Source organism: Pantherophis guttatus, chromosome 3, assembly GCF_059756535.1.
Source record: "Pantherophis guttatus breed Tessera chromosome 3, ASM5975653v1, whole genome shotgun sequence".
NCBI lineage: Eukaryota > Metazoa > Chordata > Lepidosauria > Squamata > Colubridae > Pantherophis > Pantherophis guttatus.
In genome coordinates, this window is record NC_142065.1 from 18,183,941 (window position 1) to 18,201,853 (window position 17,913).

Below are 17,913 nucleotides of genomic sequence, written 5' to 3' on the forward strand. Positions count from 1 at the left end.
GGGTTAGGGGTTTTTTTCCCTTTCTTTCTTTTACTTATGAGTTATTGAGATGTATTCTGTGTTTGGGGGGCTGCACTAAGGAAAATCTCATTGTACACATGTTGTGCATTGACAATAAAGGTTTGAATTGAATTGAATTGATAATTGTATGATAATTCTCCGTGAGATAGATTGGATGGAAAGAAAATGATTCACATTCATGCAATGAAGTTGTATGAATTCAACTTGGTTCTCCCTTGACCAAGTTCAATAGTTTAACCACTCACTTCACTAGCTCTCTTGTTCATTTTGCTGACTGGGATTTTGGATTGATACCCCTGAATCCTGTTCTTATGATTTCACTGGCTGGAATTCTGGAAAAACTTATAGAGGCCAACATGAGAAGCCTATGTGTGAGAAGCCTCCACCCAATTCAGTGTGTTTAGTCTTTGACTTTCTTTGAGCTCTGCTCATTTCCAATTATCATTTGGAGAGCATCAATCTTCCTTGGCCTTCTAAATGGTTTATGATTGGAGCTGACAGTTTTGGAAAAGAAATGGGTAGGATCAAGTGTCTATGGAGATTCTCAGACAACTGGATTATGCTTGTCCCAAAGGTGCTTTTTCAAAAGTCAACTGGACTTGTTTTTCCTTGAAGACATTTTGCCTTCTCATCCAAGAAGCTTCTTCAGTTCTGACTGAAGACTGAGTCAGAACCGAAGAAGCTTCTTGGATGAGCAGTGAAATGTCTTCAGGGAAAAACAAGTCTAGTTGGATCAAGAAAAAAAAAATCTTAATTTTTATCTTTGTCATTTCATTCATGTTTCATTTATAAGTTTACTAAAATTGAACGTAGCTGACTTGCAATACTGCATTTAGGATATTCTCCTTTCTTTATAATGCAGGTTTTGATAATAAATGTATTAATTTAAATTTAATTTTGGGAAATATTGGGTGGATGAACCCAAAGATTTTAGGGTCTACATGCAGCTCTTGAAGTCCGGATAGGATTTCTCTATTGTACATCATTGTTGCTTTGTTCTGTTTGTGAATTCCGCCCACACTGTTAACTAGCTTCTGGCTCCTGTTTTATATAAACTTGGATTTATAGAATACAAGCAGCCCCCTTTTAAATTGTTGCCTGTCATTGAACTGAGTAGGTGGATGAGCCTGTTACAGTTCTTCCATCCCAAATTATGCTGACAGCAACTGGCGCCTCAACATTGAAAAATTAAGCCACGCCACTTATGAAAGAAGTAATGTTGATCCTATAATCCAGCTAAGAACGTGACAATGAAAGGAGAAAAACATTCATCTTGCTATATTGGAGATGCATTTGACCTTGTGGGGATCTCCACCACTCACAGAAATCAGTAAGCTGTATGCTCATAAAATTGTCTTAGGCCCCATCCACACATCCTCTAGCATTGACTTGAACGTGTCTCAATAACAGTTCTACGGGGGCCTGTCTGTTATGACCGTTGTCTTTGTCCCCAGACATAGCTGAGGACAGCTAACATAGGGCGTTCCTGAACTGATGTGGAAGGAATGTTTCCTATCTTTTCCTCACACCACCTTTGCAAAATGCATGATTTGCATTGCACTGATGGTAACAGAAGTGATGAACTAACTGGAACTGGAATCTATCCAGTTTCTATTGGCTGCTTCTCCTTTCCAGTAGCTGATAACTTTCTTTCACGACTATTTTGTACTTCCAAACTAATAGAAGGAACAGCAGGACCACCAATGTCACTTTAAAAAAAGAAAGTGGTAGATAGGGACAACTTTAAGGTGACTTGCCCATTAGACTGAGAGGCAGATCGTTTAGGCCAGGGATCTTCAACCTTGGCAACTTTAAGACTTGTGGACTTCAACTCTCAGAATTCCTCAACCAGCTTTGCTCTTAATATACACTTTTAAAGATTTTCTGGACATCTGCTTCCATGGTTGGGCAAGAGGTTATAAGCAAAACTCATCCTGCATTCCACTTAGTTGCCTTAAAATTTATTAATTATGGATTAACCTAACTTTGAAATTAACACTTCTTAGCAATGCATAGCATGATTTTATAACAAAGCTCACGGGTGATGAAGTGTTGTTGTTAAGAAACAGAAAATTTCTGGCTAAGCTGCAATTTTTACCAGCACTCACTACTCAGATGGGCTATTGAGAATTATGATCCAACAATATCTGAATATTCCTATGAACCAAAAGGTAGCTAAGTCAGATATAAACAGACATTTACATTATTTCTCTAAGATTAACTGCCTCTTTGGAGAAAAGCTAAGGAGATGTTGTCAAAACATATCTATGCTGTGAATCAGACTGTCATATTCTGCCTTCTATAATGAGAAATTAGCTTCTGTGCTTCACAATCGAAAAGAAAAAAGGAAGAGAAGAACAAAGATGAAAAGGTCAAACACTCATTTATAAATAGAATAGAGCAGAATGAGGAAGCCTCACAATGTTTTGATCTGGGAGAAAATTCTCAAGGACGTAAAATTGTTTTTTATGGGTTAATAACTTAGAAGAAAAAAATATTATGCAAATGATATGACAAACAGAGCGTGAAAAATATGACTAATTATGTATATAAAATGGGAAAAAATATTGCAGCTACTGAAGCTGGTACTTGTATAGTAGGAATGTTGCTCAAATAGTAAACACAGTTGTCTGATTTTGTACTCAGATAAAAGGTAAAGATTCCCCTCACACATATGTGCTAGTCATTTCTGGCTCTAGGGGGCAGTGCTCATCTCCGTTTCAAAGTCGAAGAGCCAACGCTATCCAAAGACATCTCCGTGGCCATGTGGCCGGCATGACAAAATACCAAAGGCGCATGGAACGCTGTTACCTTCCCACCAAAGGTGGTCCTATTCTTCTACTTGCATTTTTTACGTGCTTTCAAACTGCTAGGTTGGCAGAAGCTGGGACAAGTAACAGGAGCTCACCCCATTACGTGGCACTAGAGATTCAAACCGCTGAACTGCCGACCTTTCAATCGACAAGTTCAGCGTCTTAGCCAATGAGCCACCGCATCCCTTTTGTACTCAAGTTAGTTTTAATATTAAGGGAAGAAACACAAAAAGCATCTTAAGGCAATGTCATTATTAGTAACATCTCAAATGTCTATGAAGATTCTCAGTCATCCAAAGGGACTTTTCAAAAGGCAACTGGACTTTCTTGGATGGAAAGTAAAATGTTTTCAAGGAAAAAAACCCAAGCCCAGTTGTTTTTCAAAAAGTACCTTTGAGATAACATCTCAAATGCCATATAATTGCACATGCTTTTAAAAATGCCGGAACTTGTGACATTTGTTTCCCCCCAGTTTTTAACTATACAAAGAATCCATCGCTAGGCAGTCCAAAATTCCTATTTGCATTAATCTTGCACTAATTTTCAAAAACTCTTTCTGGAAACCAACACAAGGTGGCAGTACTGTTTCTCTCTGTATTGGTGCATTTGTCTGTATTTGTGCTCTTCAAATGTATAGGAGTTCAGCTCTCATCATCCCCGGATAGCATGGCCATGTTGCGCTGGAAGGCATTGTGGAAACAGAACATAATGGTCTGCTTTGTCTTTTTGGCAAAAAGAGGTGATGAGTTAATTCATCTGGAAACTTAACACTATTGAGGAGCAACTGAGGAAGTACTGCCAAATTAAACGGAATCAGTTTTTGAAAAACTCCATTTCAATTGCCCTTCGGTCCTGACAAAAAATTGAGCAGTGCTAATCCAAGATCAAGATAACCTGGTTATGATAGTAATCCATAGCTGGATATCTAGTACTACTGTGATATTAATGCAGTAAAAATAGTTGTTGGGAGGTGGAGGGGTGGGGAAGGACTGGAATTTTATGTACTCTTTCTCACTCTTCCTCTGTATGACAATAGTTTATTATTAACAATTCTTTTCAAATGCATTGTGTTACTTTTAATATTCAGGCATTTCTTTACAGGTGTTGTTGGTTTGCATTTTGACTTTCTCCTTTCTGACTCACCTGAATGTTCTTTGATACACTCAACTCAGCTACTTATATTGGAAAAGAGCAAAATAATACTCTTGTGATGTTTAGGAATTTCAACAGTTTTGTCAAACTGTCTTTTCTGATCTCTGGCCTATCCTTTCCAACTGAAGTATTCTTTGCCACTAGTTAAGCTGTTCTATAGATGTCTCTCTCTGACCCTGCTTGGCCACTGAGTTCTCAACTGCAGATTTCTCCTCCAACTATACCTGGATTCACAAAGACAAACACCCTCCACCCCCAAATACAACTCTAGCAATGCCTAAGAGTCAATCAACACTTCCTTCTGTAGGAAGTTAGCAACCACCCCTCTCCTAGAAAAATGAAATATTCTAGGAAATATTAAAAAGGCAGAATATTTTATTTCCCTGGATGAGAAATGGAGAAATACGTTTTTAGGCAGGAAACAGACTCACTCTTATTTATTTGTTTGTTTGTTTGTTTGTTTTAATTTGTATACCGCCCTTCTCTAGCAGGACTCAAAGGGCGGTGAACAGCCAGAATAAAACAGAACATTCAAAATTTAAAAACAGTTTAAAAATAATTAAATATTTTTGGCCGCAATTTAAATCAAACCCAATTAAAATCAATTGAAATTAACCAAAACTGTGGGATCAAGCCAGCCCGGCTAGGTGAAATAAATAAGTTTTCAAGGCCCGACGAAAAGTCCGGAGGTCTGATATTGTACGTATCTCTGAGGGGAGGTTGTTCCAGAGGGCGGGCGCCACCACAGAGAAGGCTCTCCCCCTGGGGGTTGCCAGCCGACACTGTTTGGCGGACGGCACCCTGAGGAGGCCCTCTCTGTGCGAGCGTAATAGCCCCCACCCCCCTCAATAGCCCACAGCAGATGTCCACACTTAAGAGATAAAGAGATAGCTAGGTCTATTCATAGGCAAATGCCCTCACCACATGGAACCTGGGAAGATTACATCGCCAAGCAAGGCTCAACCAAGCTTGGGACTCAGGACAGCCTACAGAGTTGCCCCTGCATGGCCCCATGGGAGTCTGACAACCAATCAGAATACAAGCTCAAATTCAAAAGCCCAAAAGAGGGCATAAAACCAAAGCATCTCAGCATCAGCCCCTTTTCTGCTCAGGAACTCAAGCCATGTGATCCTGTTCATCAATAAACCTTCTTTCCAAGCAACTTCCATGAATCCAGTGTCTTTTTCACCACTTGAAACTGAACCCAGATGGACATTTCTTCCAACACTTCATTGCTGAACAGTTCTGTCCTTTGTAACCTCTCCTAAAAAGGAGATGTTGCTTAGGCAGAAATGTAAATGTCTACGTGACTTTTTTCCAGGAGCTGGCAAACAAGCAGTGGACAACTGCTATCTTTTAATCTGGAGATCACTTCATGATCAGAAGATCATGCTACCATGGCACACAGTGAAGCAGTAGTTCTCAAGTTCTCTAGAAGAAATCTTGAAAGTTTATACACTCATTTGCGCATTCTTGGTTGTCCTAATAAAGGCCTTAAAAATCAATGGTGTGATGTTTACTTTTCATGGAATTGGGTGTTCCAATTTCTCAGATGGAGGGGAGAGGATGGGACAATCCTCTAGATCAGGGCTTTCAAAGTCACAGCCCGCAGGCAAGATGCGTCACAACGCTGGCCACGGCCACTTTTGCAAAAGGGGAAAAAGTTGTGATATGTCATGTGACGACGTGGAGTTTGACACCCCTGCTCTAGAGACTCCAATGCTCTGGAGAATACTCCCTATTGCAGCATTGATGAAATACTGTATCAACTGTCACTTGTCAAAGCTATCGGGAAGGTGGTTGTGGAAGTAGAGCTTTTTCATTAAGGCCGTGAGGAATTCCAAGGAAATTTTTTATTCAGAGGAACGTAACATTAAAATACCTTCATCAGAATGTCTTATCTCTAGTCAAGATTGCTTAAATTTTTATCAAGAATTTTGCATTCAATGAGGAAATATTCTGTCTCACATTTCTCATCTAACTTCTAATAAATTATGGTCCTATACTTTGCAAATTCTAGACTCCAGAAGAGTTCAGAAGTCACAATGATATTTTCTCTTTCTGATTGCAATTCTTTTGATCCAAAAATCTAAAAAAAAAGTTGTGCTGAATTTCATAAATCTGGATCACATACTAGACTGCAAGATAAATTATTCAATTATTGTTTTATTTGAACATACAAGGTGTCAGAATGTTACAAAACACTGTTAGCTCTTTTTTAAAAACTGCAGAATTAAGGTGATAATTTAATAATCAGCAATATAAGAACTCTTAGATCAATAACAGCTACATCATGAAAGATGAACAAGCTAAAATAAAGACTGCAAAAGTGTGATTGTGCCTCATCACTCCACAAACATTCTTGGACACGTCGTTCATGAATCTGCTTCAGGATTAAGACCTATTAAATTAATGTCAAATTTGGACCACAGGATGGGGAAATGTCTCAACTGGCATCTGTTACAAATCTACACAAAAACTGAATAGGATGATGTAATCTATCTTTCTACTCACAATTTTGACATTTCCCACTATGGTAAATGTATAGAAAATACTTACGAGATACCAACTGTACCTCTGCACTCAGATGCAGCCTAATTATTCAGATTAAACAACCCTAGTTGAAATAAACAGAGTTCCCCACTTCGAAAAGGACATCAAGCAGTCATGTTATGATGAGTACTTACTCAAAGTAGATGCCCTTTAAAATTTAAAGTAAACTTCAGCTACCTTTTTTTTAAATTATCTCCTCTTCAAAACTGTTGGGTTGTTTTCAAAGCTGTTTTGTTATTTAAAAAGCACTATTTCCTATAGCAAAAGCTTCTCCTATAAAAAGAAAGCAACAGATGGCAAAAAGCAGGGCACGCTCAAAATCATACAATTTTCTATTTCAGAAATAGTATGCGGTGTGTGTGATCCAATTGGAAGACTCTTCCTTTGAGCGTTTGGCCGAACTGTGGGAAGTAAAAATAGACTTGTACGCTTCTGATTTCTCCCCACTGGCTACAGAGGGCCTCTTCACAGGTTCAGGTGCACCTTTGATGCTTTTTTCGGAGAAAGATGGCGCTTTTTCATTGACTGCCATAGAACAGAGGACAAAGAAAATAGGCTGCATGAGTCCTCCATTGATAAAGTAGCATGTACATACAAATAAACAATATATTTCTTAGTAAATAGTCATACCCCAATTTTTAGCTTAGTTGAAAGTATTAGTTTTCTTATTTTTTAAAAACATTTTTATCTAAATATTATTATTTTATGGGCAGAATAACTTTTTATCCAAAAAGTTTGATAATCATGTAAAGATACATAATCATCATCATCTCTGTAATCATTTAAATGTGGATATACTATACACGTGATGGCGAACCTATGGCACACATGCCAGAAGTGGCACACAGAGTCCTCTCTGTGGACATGCGTGCTGTCACCAGCTGCTTTTCTGGCCAGTTGGTCTTCGCGGGCACCAGAGCGCTGGAAAATGGCCCAAAAACAAAATGGCCAGAAAATGGCCAAAAAACCGGCCTGAAAGTGGCCCAAAAAACAGCCTGAAAACGGCCCAAAAACTGGCCTGAAAATGGCCAAAAAACAGGCATGCACACCGGCCAGCTGGACTTCAGGTTTCCGGCGTGTGCATATGCACGTGTGTTCCGGTTTGGGTACTCGGTGACGAAAAGATTCGCCATCACTGCACTATACTTTTCACAGAAATATTTACATCCCAAAAGTTTGGTCCCCTGAGGCATAAGAGGGAATCCTTCAGGCATTTCCTGCATCAAATGAGGAGAGCACATATTTCTCCTTCTGTCGTGGCCATTTTTTACAGAGGCACGATTGAGAGCGTTTTAATAAACTGCATCACTGTTTGTTGCCTCAGATAGAAAGTCGATACAGAGTGGTAAGGACAGCTGAGAAGAGTATAGGAAGCTCTCTTCCCGTTATTCAGGATACTGCTTATAAAAGCTATGTGCTTAGACCTCAAAGCATTGTTAGAACCCCACACACACCCACTTTACGTTCTGTTTCTGTTGCTCTCCTCTGGGAGGAGGTTTCAAAGTATTTTTAGCAGGACTACCAGATTCTGTAACAGCTTTGTTCCCTATGCCATCCATCTGGTAAACTCACAAGATTCATTTTTCTCGTTATGTAAATGTACACATCCGAACTAGACTATGTTGTTTCTGTCTCATATAATATATGTGGGTATATGCATAATTTTGTATTTATTTATTAATTTAGTTTGTCATGTTTATGTAGTGTATAGTAGAGGTGGTGACCCTTTGAGAGCTGTACGTAACAAAATTTCATTTTAATGTATGCCGATTAGTATACATTCAAAGTGACAATAAAGTTAGTCTAAATCTAAGTCTATTGCTAACTTAAAGAAAACACAGCAGCTTAATAAATCTGCCAAGAACCAAGTCCAAGCAAGCATAGTTAAATACTTCATTTTCAATTTTTACTTAAGCTGGAAGCCTGGTTAGTTTGCGTATGTTTAAAACTCAACACATAATACTTAACCATGATTAACAGCAATAGGGAAAGTACTCTCAGTAAGAAAGGAGCTTAATTCTGTAAACTCCGATCTTTCAGTTTACGGAAGTGAAGAAGATGCTTGGCTGCAAGAACTTCATCTGTACTATGGTATTGAATGGAGTACAGGTAATCCTTGAGTTACGACTACAATTGAGCTCAAAATGTATGTTGCTAAGTGAAACATTTGTTAAGTGAGTTTTGCCCCATTTTACAACCTTGATTAGTACAGTTGTTAAGTAAACCACTTCAGTTGTTAAGTTAGTAACATGGTTGTTAAATGACTTGTCAGAAGGTTGTAAAAGTTTATCACATGACCCAGGACATTGCAACCGTCATAAATATGAACCAGTTGCCAAGCATCTGAATTTTGATCATGTGACCATGGGGATGCTGCCGTGGTCATGTGAAAAACGGTCATAAGTTACTTTTTTCAGCCACACTGTAACTTTGAACGGTCACTAAGTGACCTGTTATAAATCAAGGACTACCTGCATTTATAAATTAGGTTTGGAAATATTACACCAACCTGAACTCTTGCAGAAGGCAATGCTCCTCTTTTCTCCAGTTTGTGTAGCATCCTTTGCAGTATTTACTTGAGATGGACTCTGTGAATCTGTATAATGGGGGTGGGGGAGAGGTAAAATGGTGCAACATGGATTAGTTTTATTATTGAAACCCTTTTTTCAATTAGATTACTTTGTGACACAGGAAGACAAGCTTCCATCAGGCTATTCTTGAGAAGCAATAACTGGCTGAATTTTGAAATGTTTGCCTCCTTGTTTTTTGCAGAATGAAGACGTTTGTGTTAAGTTCTAACGGCGCAAACTTTGCACCTACTTTTTTCCAATCTCATTACTAGAGGTTCAACTATCATGTTTTAACAAGCGCATTGCACCTAGCACTAAGAAATCAGAAAGGATGGGAAAGCTAAAGACATAAATATTTGTGCAACTTGATAACCTTTGTGGTAACTCTTGGTTAATCTTCTTTGGTGTAGCCATGTGTAATAACCTTCTGGTTAATTTATGATTCAATATACTCTAAAAAGCCAAAAACAATCACTTAATTCAATAAGAAGGTTCTGCAGGCTCACTCAAATTGTTCTGTACTGAGAACAATGTATGAGAGTGGAGGCAAGGCGAATAAATAATAACTTTTATTAACAACAGCTAACATCAGACCTGCTCGGTGCTGAGGACCTTGGAGAGCGGGCAGCTTCTGAGGCACTGACAGCTCTTACAATATATCAATATATAGTTTCCATACAATAAAATAGCTCACAAGCCTTGCAAATAATAACAGAACAAAAACATAGGTTTTATTTATTTTTGATTTATAAGACCTTTAATCTTTTCTCGGCATTAATAACTGAACCCAGTGTAAACAATTCACCTTCAGCAGCTTCTGATTTCACAATGGTCTCTGCTGCCTTAATTTTCTTGGATTTCTGAAACAAAAGAAACAAACCAGAAACGATTTAAGAAGCTCAAAGACTAGCAAAATCCAAACATACATATGATAACTAGGAATATACTTGACTTAAGAGTGCTTTATTCATCCTTGCTTTTGACTTACAAAACTACACACTCTACTCAGCTAAAGGCAAGGCTATATATTTCTAAGTCCATTTTTATTTTATAATATTGAAAGGCAAGTATATAAGTAGGTATTGGGAAAAAATTATGAAGCAAACATGCTTGTCCTAAGAGAAAATTTGTATCCTGAATCCAGATGTATCGTCAATATGAACTTCTGGCAGGTGTTCCATAAGACAGGAGTGTCAAACTCAAGGCCCGCAGGCCAGATCTGGCCTGCGTGGTGCTTAGAACTGGCCCGCGGGGCCACCCTGGAAACACCAAAGGACCAGCCCTCAGCGCCTCTGCCAGCGAAAACGGAACTTGGCCCTCAGCATGCGGCCCTCACAAGCTTTGTTTTCACTGGCAGAGGATTGCAGGAGGCCGTCACAGCCGGAAACGGAACTTGGGAGCCCGTTTTCACTGGCAGAGCACTTGGGCCACTACACGAGTGACATTTTTTTTTCAGAAAAGTTTTTTATTTTTATTTCTCACAAACACATTTACATGTACAGTCATTTATCCATCATTTTTCATTCATTTTATCTTTTAATTTTAATTTTTACTTTTTACTTTTTCGGGGCTGCTCTCTTACCATTTACCTTTAATCCAACCTTTCTTCTTCTCTGTGCTTTTAATAGGCTGTACACCGCCCTGAGTCCTTCGGGAGAATGGCGGTATAGAAATAAAATTATTCTTATTCTTCCCCTTCTCTTCCTTCCTCTTTCTCCTCCAACTTTCTTCTTTCTTCCTCTCTTTCTCTTTCCTACTTCCCCTTCCCTTCCCCCACTCCTCTCTTCTTCCCCCTTCTAACCTTCTCTTCTACTCCTCTTTCCCCTCACTTTTCTTCCTCTCCTTTTCCCTTTCTTCTTTTTCTCCCTTTCCTCTCCTCTCTTCTCCCTTCCTCTCTCTACTCCTTGCCCTCTCTCTTGTTGTTTCCCTTTTCAGTTCAATCTAAAGTGGTATTCGAGCAGCCCCGGTTTTCTAATTATCTTTATTCTCATTTCAATTTCTTATTCAATTAATATTTATTTTTATTTCATCATTTGTGTACATTTTTATAATATCTCACTTTTTCCCCCTTTTACACCCCCTCCCCTTTCTCCTTTTACTTGGCATCATCTGGGTATCTATTTTTTTAATTGTTTTCTCCCATCTGTTCTCTATCTATTTTATCTCTGTACCCTTATTCGTATTTCCTTTCTAACCAATCATAGAATTTTTCCCATGTCTTGAAATATACGAGTGACATTGAAGTGGCCACGCCCACCCCGGCCTCCCAAGGTCAAACAGAACCCCGATGCGGCCCTCAATGAAATTGAGTTTGACATCCCTGCAGTAAGGTGCTCATAGGTCTAATGAGCAAAGTCAGCATGAAAGGTATGCAGTCGACTTCATTTTCTGGGCCAAAGAAGGGCAGTTGCTATATTTGAGTTTGGAAATAAACAGAATTGTCTCTTATATGAGGTTTAGGTTGTCTGAGTTTTCAAAAAAGAAGAAAACTACTCAACAAAATCAAATGTACCATAACAATGCATCGGAAGTACACACAGAAATATGTCAAGGAAGTTTAATTTTGAGAGATGGATAACCCTGTAGGTTTGTATCACTGGTCATCCACTAGATGGCATATTACCTTTTCATTCTAGAGAAAAAAATTAAGAGCAGAGGGCTTTTGATTAAAATCCTTTTCTCACTCCTGAGTAGGTCGATAATTGACCTTAAAAGGTATTATTGATTGAACTCAGTGTGATCACTAAGCACCTTACAGAACCTTGAAACCTTAACAAGATTCTAAAAAAACTTGTATTTTGAAATAACACAAAACAATTATTTGCTGGAGTGGGTCAACTGCAAAATCTAAGACTACTTCACCAGTCTCTTCTAAAATTCAATAGGGAAATGAAACATAATGCCTATCTAACGACCTACAGGCTGCAAGAAAACAAGCAAGCTCCGAGAGCACCCAGGATCCCAGAGTCCCCCCTCCTCCTGCTCCCCTTCCTCCCTTTCGTTAGATAGGTAGTGTGCTAAAGTGTTTTTCTTTTTTTAAAGTTGCATGCATGAAAGGACCAGTAGTAGAGAGTGAATCAGTATTATAGTGAATAAACTGCCTGCAATTTGGCAGACTGAATCTCACCAGGCTCAAGTTTGACTCAGCCTTCCATCTTTCCAAGGTGGGTAAAATGAGGACCCAGATTGTTGGGGGCAATATGCTGATTCTGTAAACCGCTTAGCGAGGGCTGGAAAGCGCTATGAAGCGGTATATAAGTCTAAGTGCTATGGTTATTGGTAAACAATGCGTCCATAAACACTTTTAGGCTTCAAAACTAGGATATTACATACAGATATACACAATCTATATATGGCTACCGTGTTTCCCCCAAAATAAGACAGGGTCTTATTTTCTTTTGACCCCTGAAATAAGCGCTTGGCCTTATTTTCGGGGACGTCTTACTTTTTTTGAGGTGCAGGAGGAGCGAGCTCACCATACCTGGTGGGTGGGTGGGTGGGTGGGGGCATAGAGCTGCAACAATTGGAGCTGGCAAGTCGAACGATGAGCAAGATGGTGGCGGCAACACACGTCAGGACAGCGCCAGCCAGCTGCTCATCAGCAGGCTGCTCTCCTGGCCAGGTCTGGCAGCATGCGGCACCGGCAGGCAATGAGGTGCGTGGCCGGCACGAAGAACAGGGAGGCGGCGGGAGCGACGGGACTTCCGGCGGCAGCACAACAGCCGCACATCAGCTGTTCACCCCTGCGGCTGTGCATGCGCTTCCAGCCATGCTTCCCAGGACTCTGCACCATGCCGTCAGCCTGGCCACACTGCTGGGTTTGCGGGAGCGGCCTCTGCAAGGCCGTTCCCTGTGGATGGCAGGTGTGGGGGGCATGTTCCTCCTCCTTACCCCCCCCCCAAGGAAATGGCAGGGGTCGACTGTGCAGGTGCTTCAAATGCCTTATTTTCGGGGGAGGGCTTATTTTACCGATTGGGCTTATTATCCAGAGGGGTCTTAGTTTTGGGGAAACCCGGTAGTATGTTGTTTGGTGGCATAATCCAAGACTTTATAAATTATTACAAGGCAAGATATTAATTCAATGTTCTTTCATATTTAATACTGTAAATCAATGTGAAACTCGTCCTTCTTTTGATCAGTGATAGAATGGGCTGAAAACAACAGAATGGCTTCTTAGGGTAAAGTTGGCCTAATCAGAGTGGGGTTAGGGGACCTTCTGAAAAGAATGGAGCTGGCTACAGACATGGCTCAACTCCATCCATATTTTTTCCCCCTTCTCTCCCCACTTTTCACATACCATTTGGTCTTATTGCACATTTTTTGGAAATTCAGAAGCGGGCACCATACAGCTTACTGAAGAGTTCTGTCTCTAAATAGAGGTCAGATTTTTTTATGATAATCAACGGCTGCTACATTCTTTATGGACCAAACATTGGAGAAAATGTAGTCAAGGATCTAACAGGTTGTGAACTTGTATTGGCTGAAATCCAATGAACCATGTTAAGTGTCTTGAACGGAAGCCAATGTTTTCAGCACGTAAAATTGCTTATTCAACAGCTACTGTGAAGCCATTTATATTACGCCCTAGTGTTCTGTTATGAGTTCCCCAGGATACAGTAATGTTATTGGGGAGCAGAAATTATTTGAATGACATTTATTATTGTAAAGACCAGGTAACCTCCATTGCTCCAGAACCAAGAACTTCCAACCCTGTCCTTATTTTATCCTTGTTATCTGCATATAACTTCAGAAAATGTATTGAGACCTTACCTTCCCTACTTTACTTTTCAGCCTTCGCTCCTCCATTCTTTTCTTTAGCATCTCTACGTCCTCTTTACTGCCATTAAGGACAATCACATCATCATCTTGAAAGGGGATCCCACACTTTAATAACGGGAAAAAAAAGAGACACTGTTTATGATGCAGTACAGTTCCAAACAGAAGTACTAGAAAGTAAAAGACATGTTATTCATATTGCAAATATTTTATTAACCAAAAATCAAAACTAGTTTTAAATGTGTACCTTGTACTACCCTGTTTCCCCCAAATTAAGACATCCCCTGATTATAAGCCCAATCAGGCTTTTGAGCGCATAGCAATAAGGCCAAGTGCTTATTTCAGGGTTCAAAAAAATATAAGACAGTGTCTTCTTTTCGGGGAAACACGGTACATATCTGTAAATCAGGTGTCTGCTTTCTCTGCCATGATTAATTCATCAGACGGAGCCACATAACTTTTTATTCATTTTCATTCATTAAGTAAGGATGTTTAAAAAGAAATACCTATAGGGTTGGACCAATATTCTTCCTTCCCCTCAAACTTTATTAAAATTCTACTCCTAAAATACATAACAAACATAATTCTTCAAACAAAGTCACTGGGGAAAACTGAATCCGTTTAACAAAAATGTGATTCACTTAATGACCGTGACGATTTGCTTAATGACCATACTGAAAAGGTAGTAAAATCGGGTACAAATCATTTAATGACTGCTTCACTTAATGACAGAAGTTCTGGTCCCACATGTGATCATATGTCAAAGACTACCTGTAGCACATAAGTAGGACCTAATGAAACATGTCAACATATTTTTGTTGTGGCCCGTACGCGGCCTGTGCAGCTAGTAGCTGATTCAGATAGCGAGGAGGCTGGTGTGGTGCTGCGCCAGCAGCCTGTGCAGCTGGCATTCGAGTTGGACAATGAGGAGGTTGGAGAAGATGTGGTGCCAGAGGCAGGGATTCAGCCAGGGCCTTCAGAACCTCCAGAAGCTCCCTTAAGTGAAGAGGACGAAGAGGAGGAGCCTCTTCTCGATGCACAGGCACGCAGCGCTGCCAAAAGGCAGGAGTGGCTTCTCAGGAGGAGGTCTCCTCGAGAGTAAGGCTTGGGGCTAATTGGCCACTCCCTTAGCCTATTTAAGGAGGACCGCCGACTGAAGCAATTTGCAGGGAACAACTTAGTTCACATACCTTCCTGTCTTGTCTTGCTTATCTTATCTTATCAGCTTCCTGCAAATTGCTTCTGGGCATTCTGCCAACCATAGTAAGTTTTCAGTTATTATTCTTTGAATTCTTGGTGGCTGTTAATGCAATTAATTAACAGCCGTTGTTGTAAAAGACTGGTTTATTCAGTAAACTAAGGTTTGAACGGACTTTGTGTGTGCTGCGTTCTTTGGGTTCCGTAGCTGGGGCAGAACAATTTTATAGATCTAACAGGACTTAAAAAACAGTCTGCAGCTTTACTTTTTCTGGGACTCAGCATCCCTCCTACCAAAGAAATATATTAAGCTACCTTATCAGCAGATCAATATGTTTGTTTCTCCAACAGTTATTATAAATCTGCCAGATATAGGTAGTCCTCGACTTACATCCACAATTGAGCCCAAACTTTGTTGCTAATCGAGATATTTGTTAAGTGAGTTTTGCCCCATTTTGCAACCTTTCTTGCCACAGTTGTTAAGTGAATCCCTGCAGCTGATAAGTTACTAACCTCGTTAAGCGAATCTGGCTTCCCCACTGATTTTCCTTGTCAGAAGGTCGCAAAAGGAGATCACACGACTTATGACACAGCAACGGTCATAAGTATGAACCAATTGCCAAGCACCTGAATTTTAATCACATGATCATGGGGATGCTTCAAAGGTTTCAACTGTGAAAAACGGTCATAAGTCACTTTTTTCAGTATTGTTGTAACTTTGAACGGTCACTAAATGAACTGTTGCAACTCGAGGACTACCTGCATTGGACTTTCCAGGGGAAAATACTTGTTACTAAAAAAAAAATCTCCCTGAAAAGGCTAAAACCAGCTCCTACAGAGGAAAAAGGAAAGGATTAGAACACTAGCGACATTATTTGGAGGTGAATGAATTGTGTTCCAAGGAGGAATGAAGAGAAAAGGCACGTATCTGAACAATAAGGAAATTGGCTAAGAAATCGGCATTACCAAATTCATCAGCATTGTGTACTGCGAATTGGCAAGCTGTAAATTGTATTTCCTGTTCTGAACAGGGTTTCTCCCTATTCTCTCAAACTGTCATGTTGCTGGGAAATTGAGAAAGAATAAAGGTGGGGGAGTGATAAGGAGAGCCTGAAATTGTTGGGCATCTATCTTATTACATCAGGGAAGCTTTGTTGTTGCTAAAACTCAGGGACTTCCTCTTTATTTCTCTTATTTGCTTAGAGAATCCCATGGTTTGTTGTATACAGGATCTCCTTTAATACATTCTTCGCCTCCTTACCAAAGTTGTGCAAAAGAAAGCTTTTCAGGAGACAAGTCATATGTGAACTGTTGATCAAAACAAATTGGAAAGGCTTAAAGAGGAAGTGAAGGTCGGTAAGTGGAATCCATTAAATGGCTAAATTAAGAGTTATACGACACCTGAATTTTCCCTCTTTCTTTTTAAAATGGTGGGGCCCAGCACTGAAAATAACCTTCTATGTGTATGCAAATAATACACAAATTCGGAATGACTACTAATATGATTGCATTGTCCAGAAGTATCAGATACCAATACTCTTCAACATCTTCATAAATGATCTAGATGTATGAAAGGGAACTCATCAAATTTGCAGACACCACCAAACTGGCGGGAATAGCTAACCCTTTATATCAGGGGTATCAAACTCAAAGGTCCCGGGGCCGGATGTGACCCATGGGACTGCCCTGGAAACTGCAAAGGACAAGCCCTGGTGCCTCTGCCAGTGAAAACCGAGTTTGGGAGGGTCGTCTGCAGCCCTCCTGAGCTCCGTTTTCACTTGCAGAGGGTTGCGGGAGGCCGTCGCAGCTGAAAATGGAGCTCGGGAGCTCATTTTCGCTGGCAGAGCACTCAGGCCACCACAGACGCCCCTCCCCCCGACATGAGTGATGTCGAGCTGGCCATGCCCACCCTGGCCACACCCACCCGGCCCCCTGAGGTCAAACACAACCCTGATGCGGCCCTCAATAAAATTGAATTTGACACCCCTGCTTTATATGATAGACTCAACATTCAACTGACTTGAACACTGAGCCCTATCCAACAAAATGTAATTCAGTGGTGACACATAGGCATGAAAAACCAAATGCACTGATACAGAATGGCTCAACAGTACCAATTCTGAGAGGGGATCTAGGTGTCCTAGTAGACCACCACTTAAGTATAAGCCAGCAGTGTGCTGCAGCTGCCAAAACAGCTAATGCATCAACGGAGGGATAGTTTCAAGATCACATGAAGTATACTAGACCCTACAAAGAATGTAGAGAAGAACAACAAAGCTGATAACAGGTCCGGAGGCTAAACCATACAATGAACGAACGAAGGCAAATATACGTGTCTCAGGATAATGTTGCAGGATCCAATCTGAGTTGGTCACTAGGACCAGAGGTTTAGTTTTCTGAGCTTTCGGACTCGTGCTGGAGCCCATCCTCAGGGAACTCCTCTCTACCAGAATGTGTATTGGTATTAATTAAACAGCACATTCAGAGCTGTTGCTTGTGGCTTTCCGTTACTTGATTTATTGTAGCCTTAAATTCTGTTTTTCCTGTTCTAGCGTGTCCGCCTTGCTATACAATTGTGGCTGTGGTCTATGCGCAGCAAACCGTTACAGTGGATTTAAGATTTTTATATCAGAATACTGTAAGCAGAGTGCTGGAGATACGCTGAAGGATAAAAGTAGTGATGAATTTCATCTGAAAAAAAGAAACACCAAATATAAAACAATCCCTTCCTCCCAACCCACCAACCAACCCACAAAAAGAGATCTGGGAAGAATAAACAGACAAACAAACAAATAAACAAACTGCTTCCATTATCATAACTTCATCAGATC

At 40.2% G+C, this 17,913-nt stretch overlaps 1 protein-coding gene across 2 annotated transcripts in view; it reads right to left on the reverse strand.

The window, feature by feature from the left end:
- Nucleotides 1-6,132: 6,132 nt before the first annotated feature.
- Nucleotides 6,133-17,913, reverse strand: part of RTF2 (replication termination factor 2) — a 63,549-nt gene continuing 51,768 nt past the window's right edge. For both annotated transcript variants that reach the window (XM_034433066.2, XM_034433064.2), the window contains 4 exons: nucleotides 13,880-13,993; nucleotides 9,915-9,969; nucleotides 9,049-9,135; nucleotides 6,133-7,064 (listed from right to left, as the gene is read on the reverse strand). In XM_034433066.2, the coding sequence (XP_034288957.1) occupies nucleotides 6,877-7,064; nucleotides 9,049-9,135; nucleotides 9,915-9,969; nucleotides 13,880-13,993 (444 nt within the window). In that variant the 3' untranslated portion in view covers nucleotides 6,133-6,876. The remainder of the gene's footprint in view (nucleotides 7,065-9,048; nucleotides 9,136-9,914; nucleotides 9,970-13,879; nucleotides 13,994-17,913) is intronic.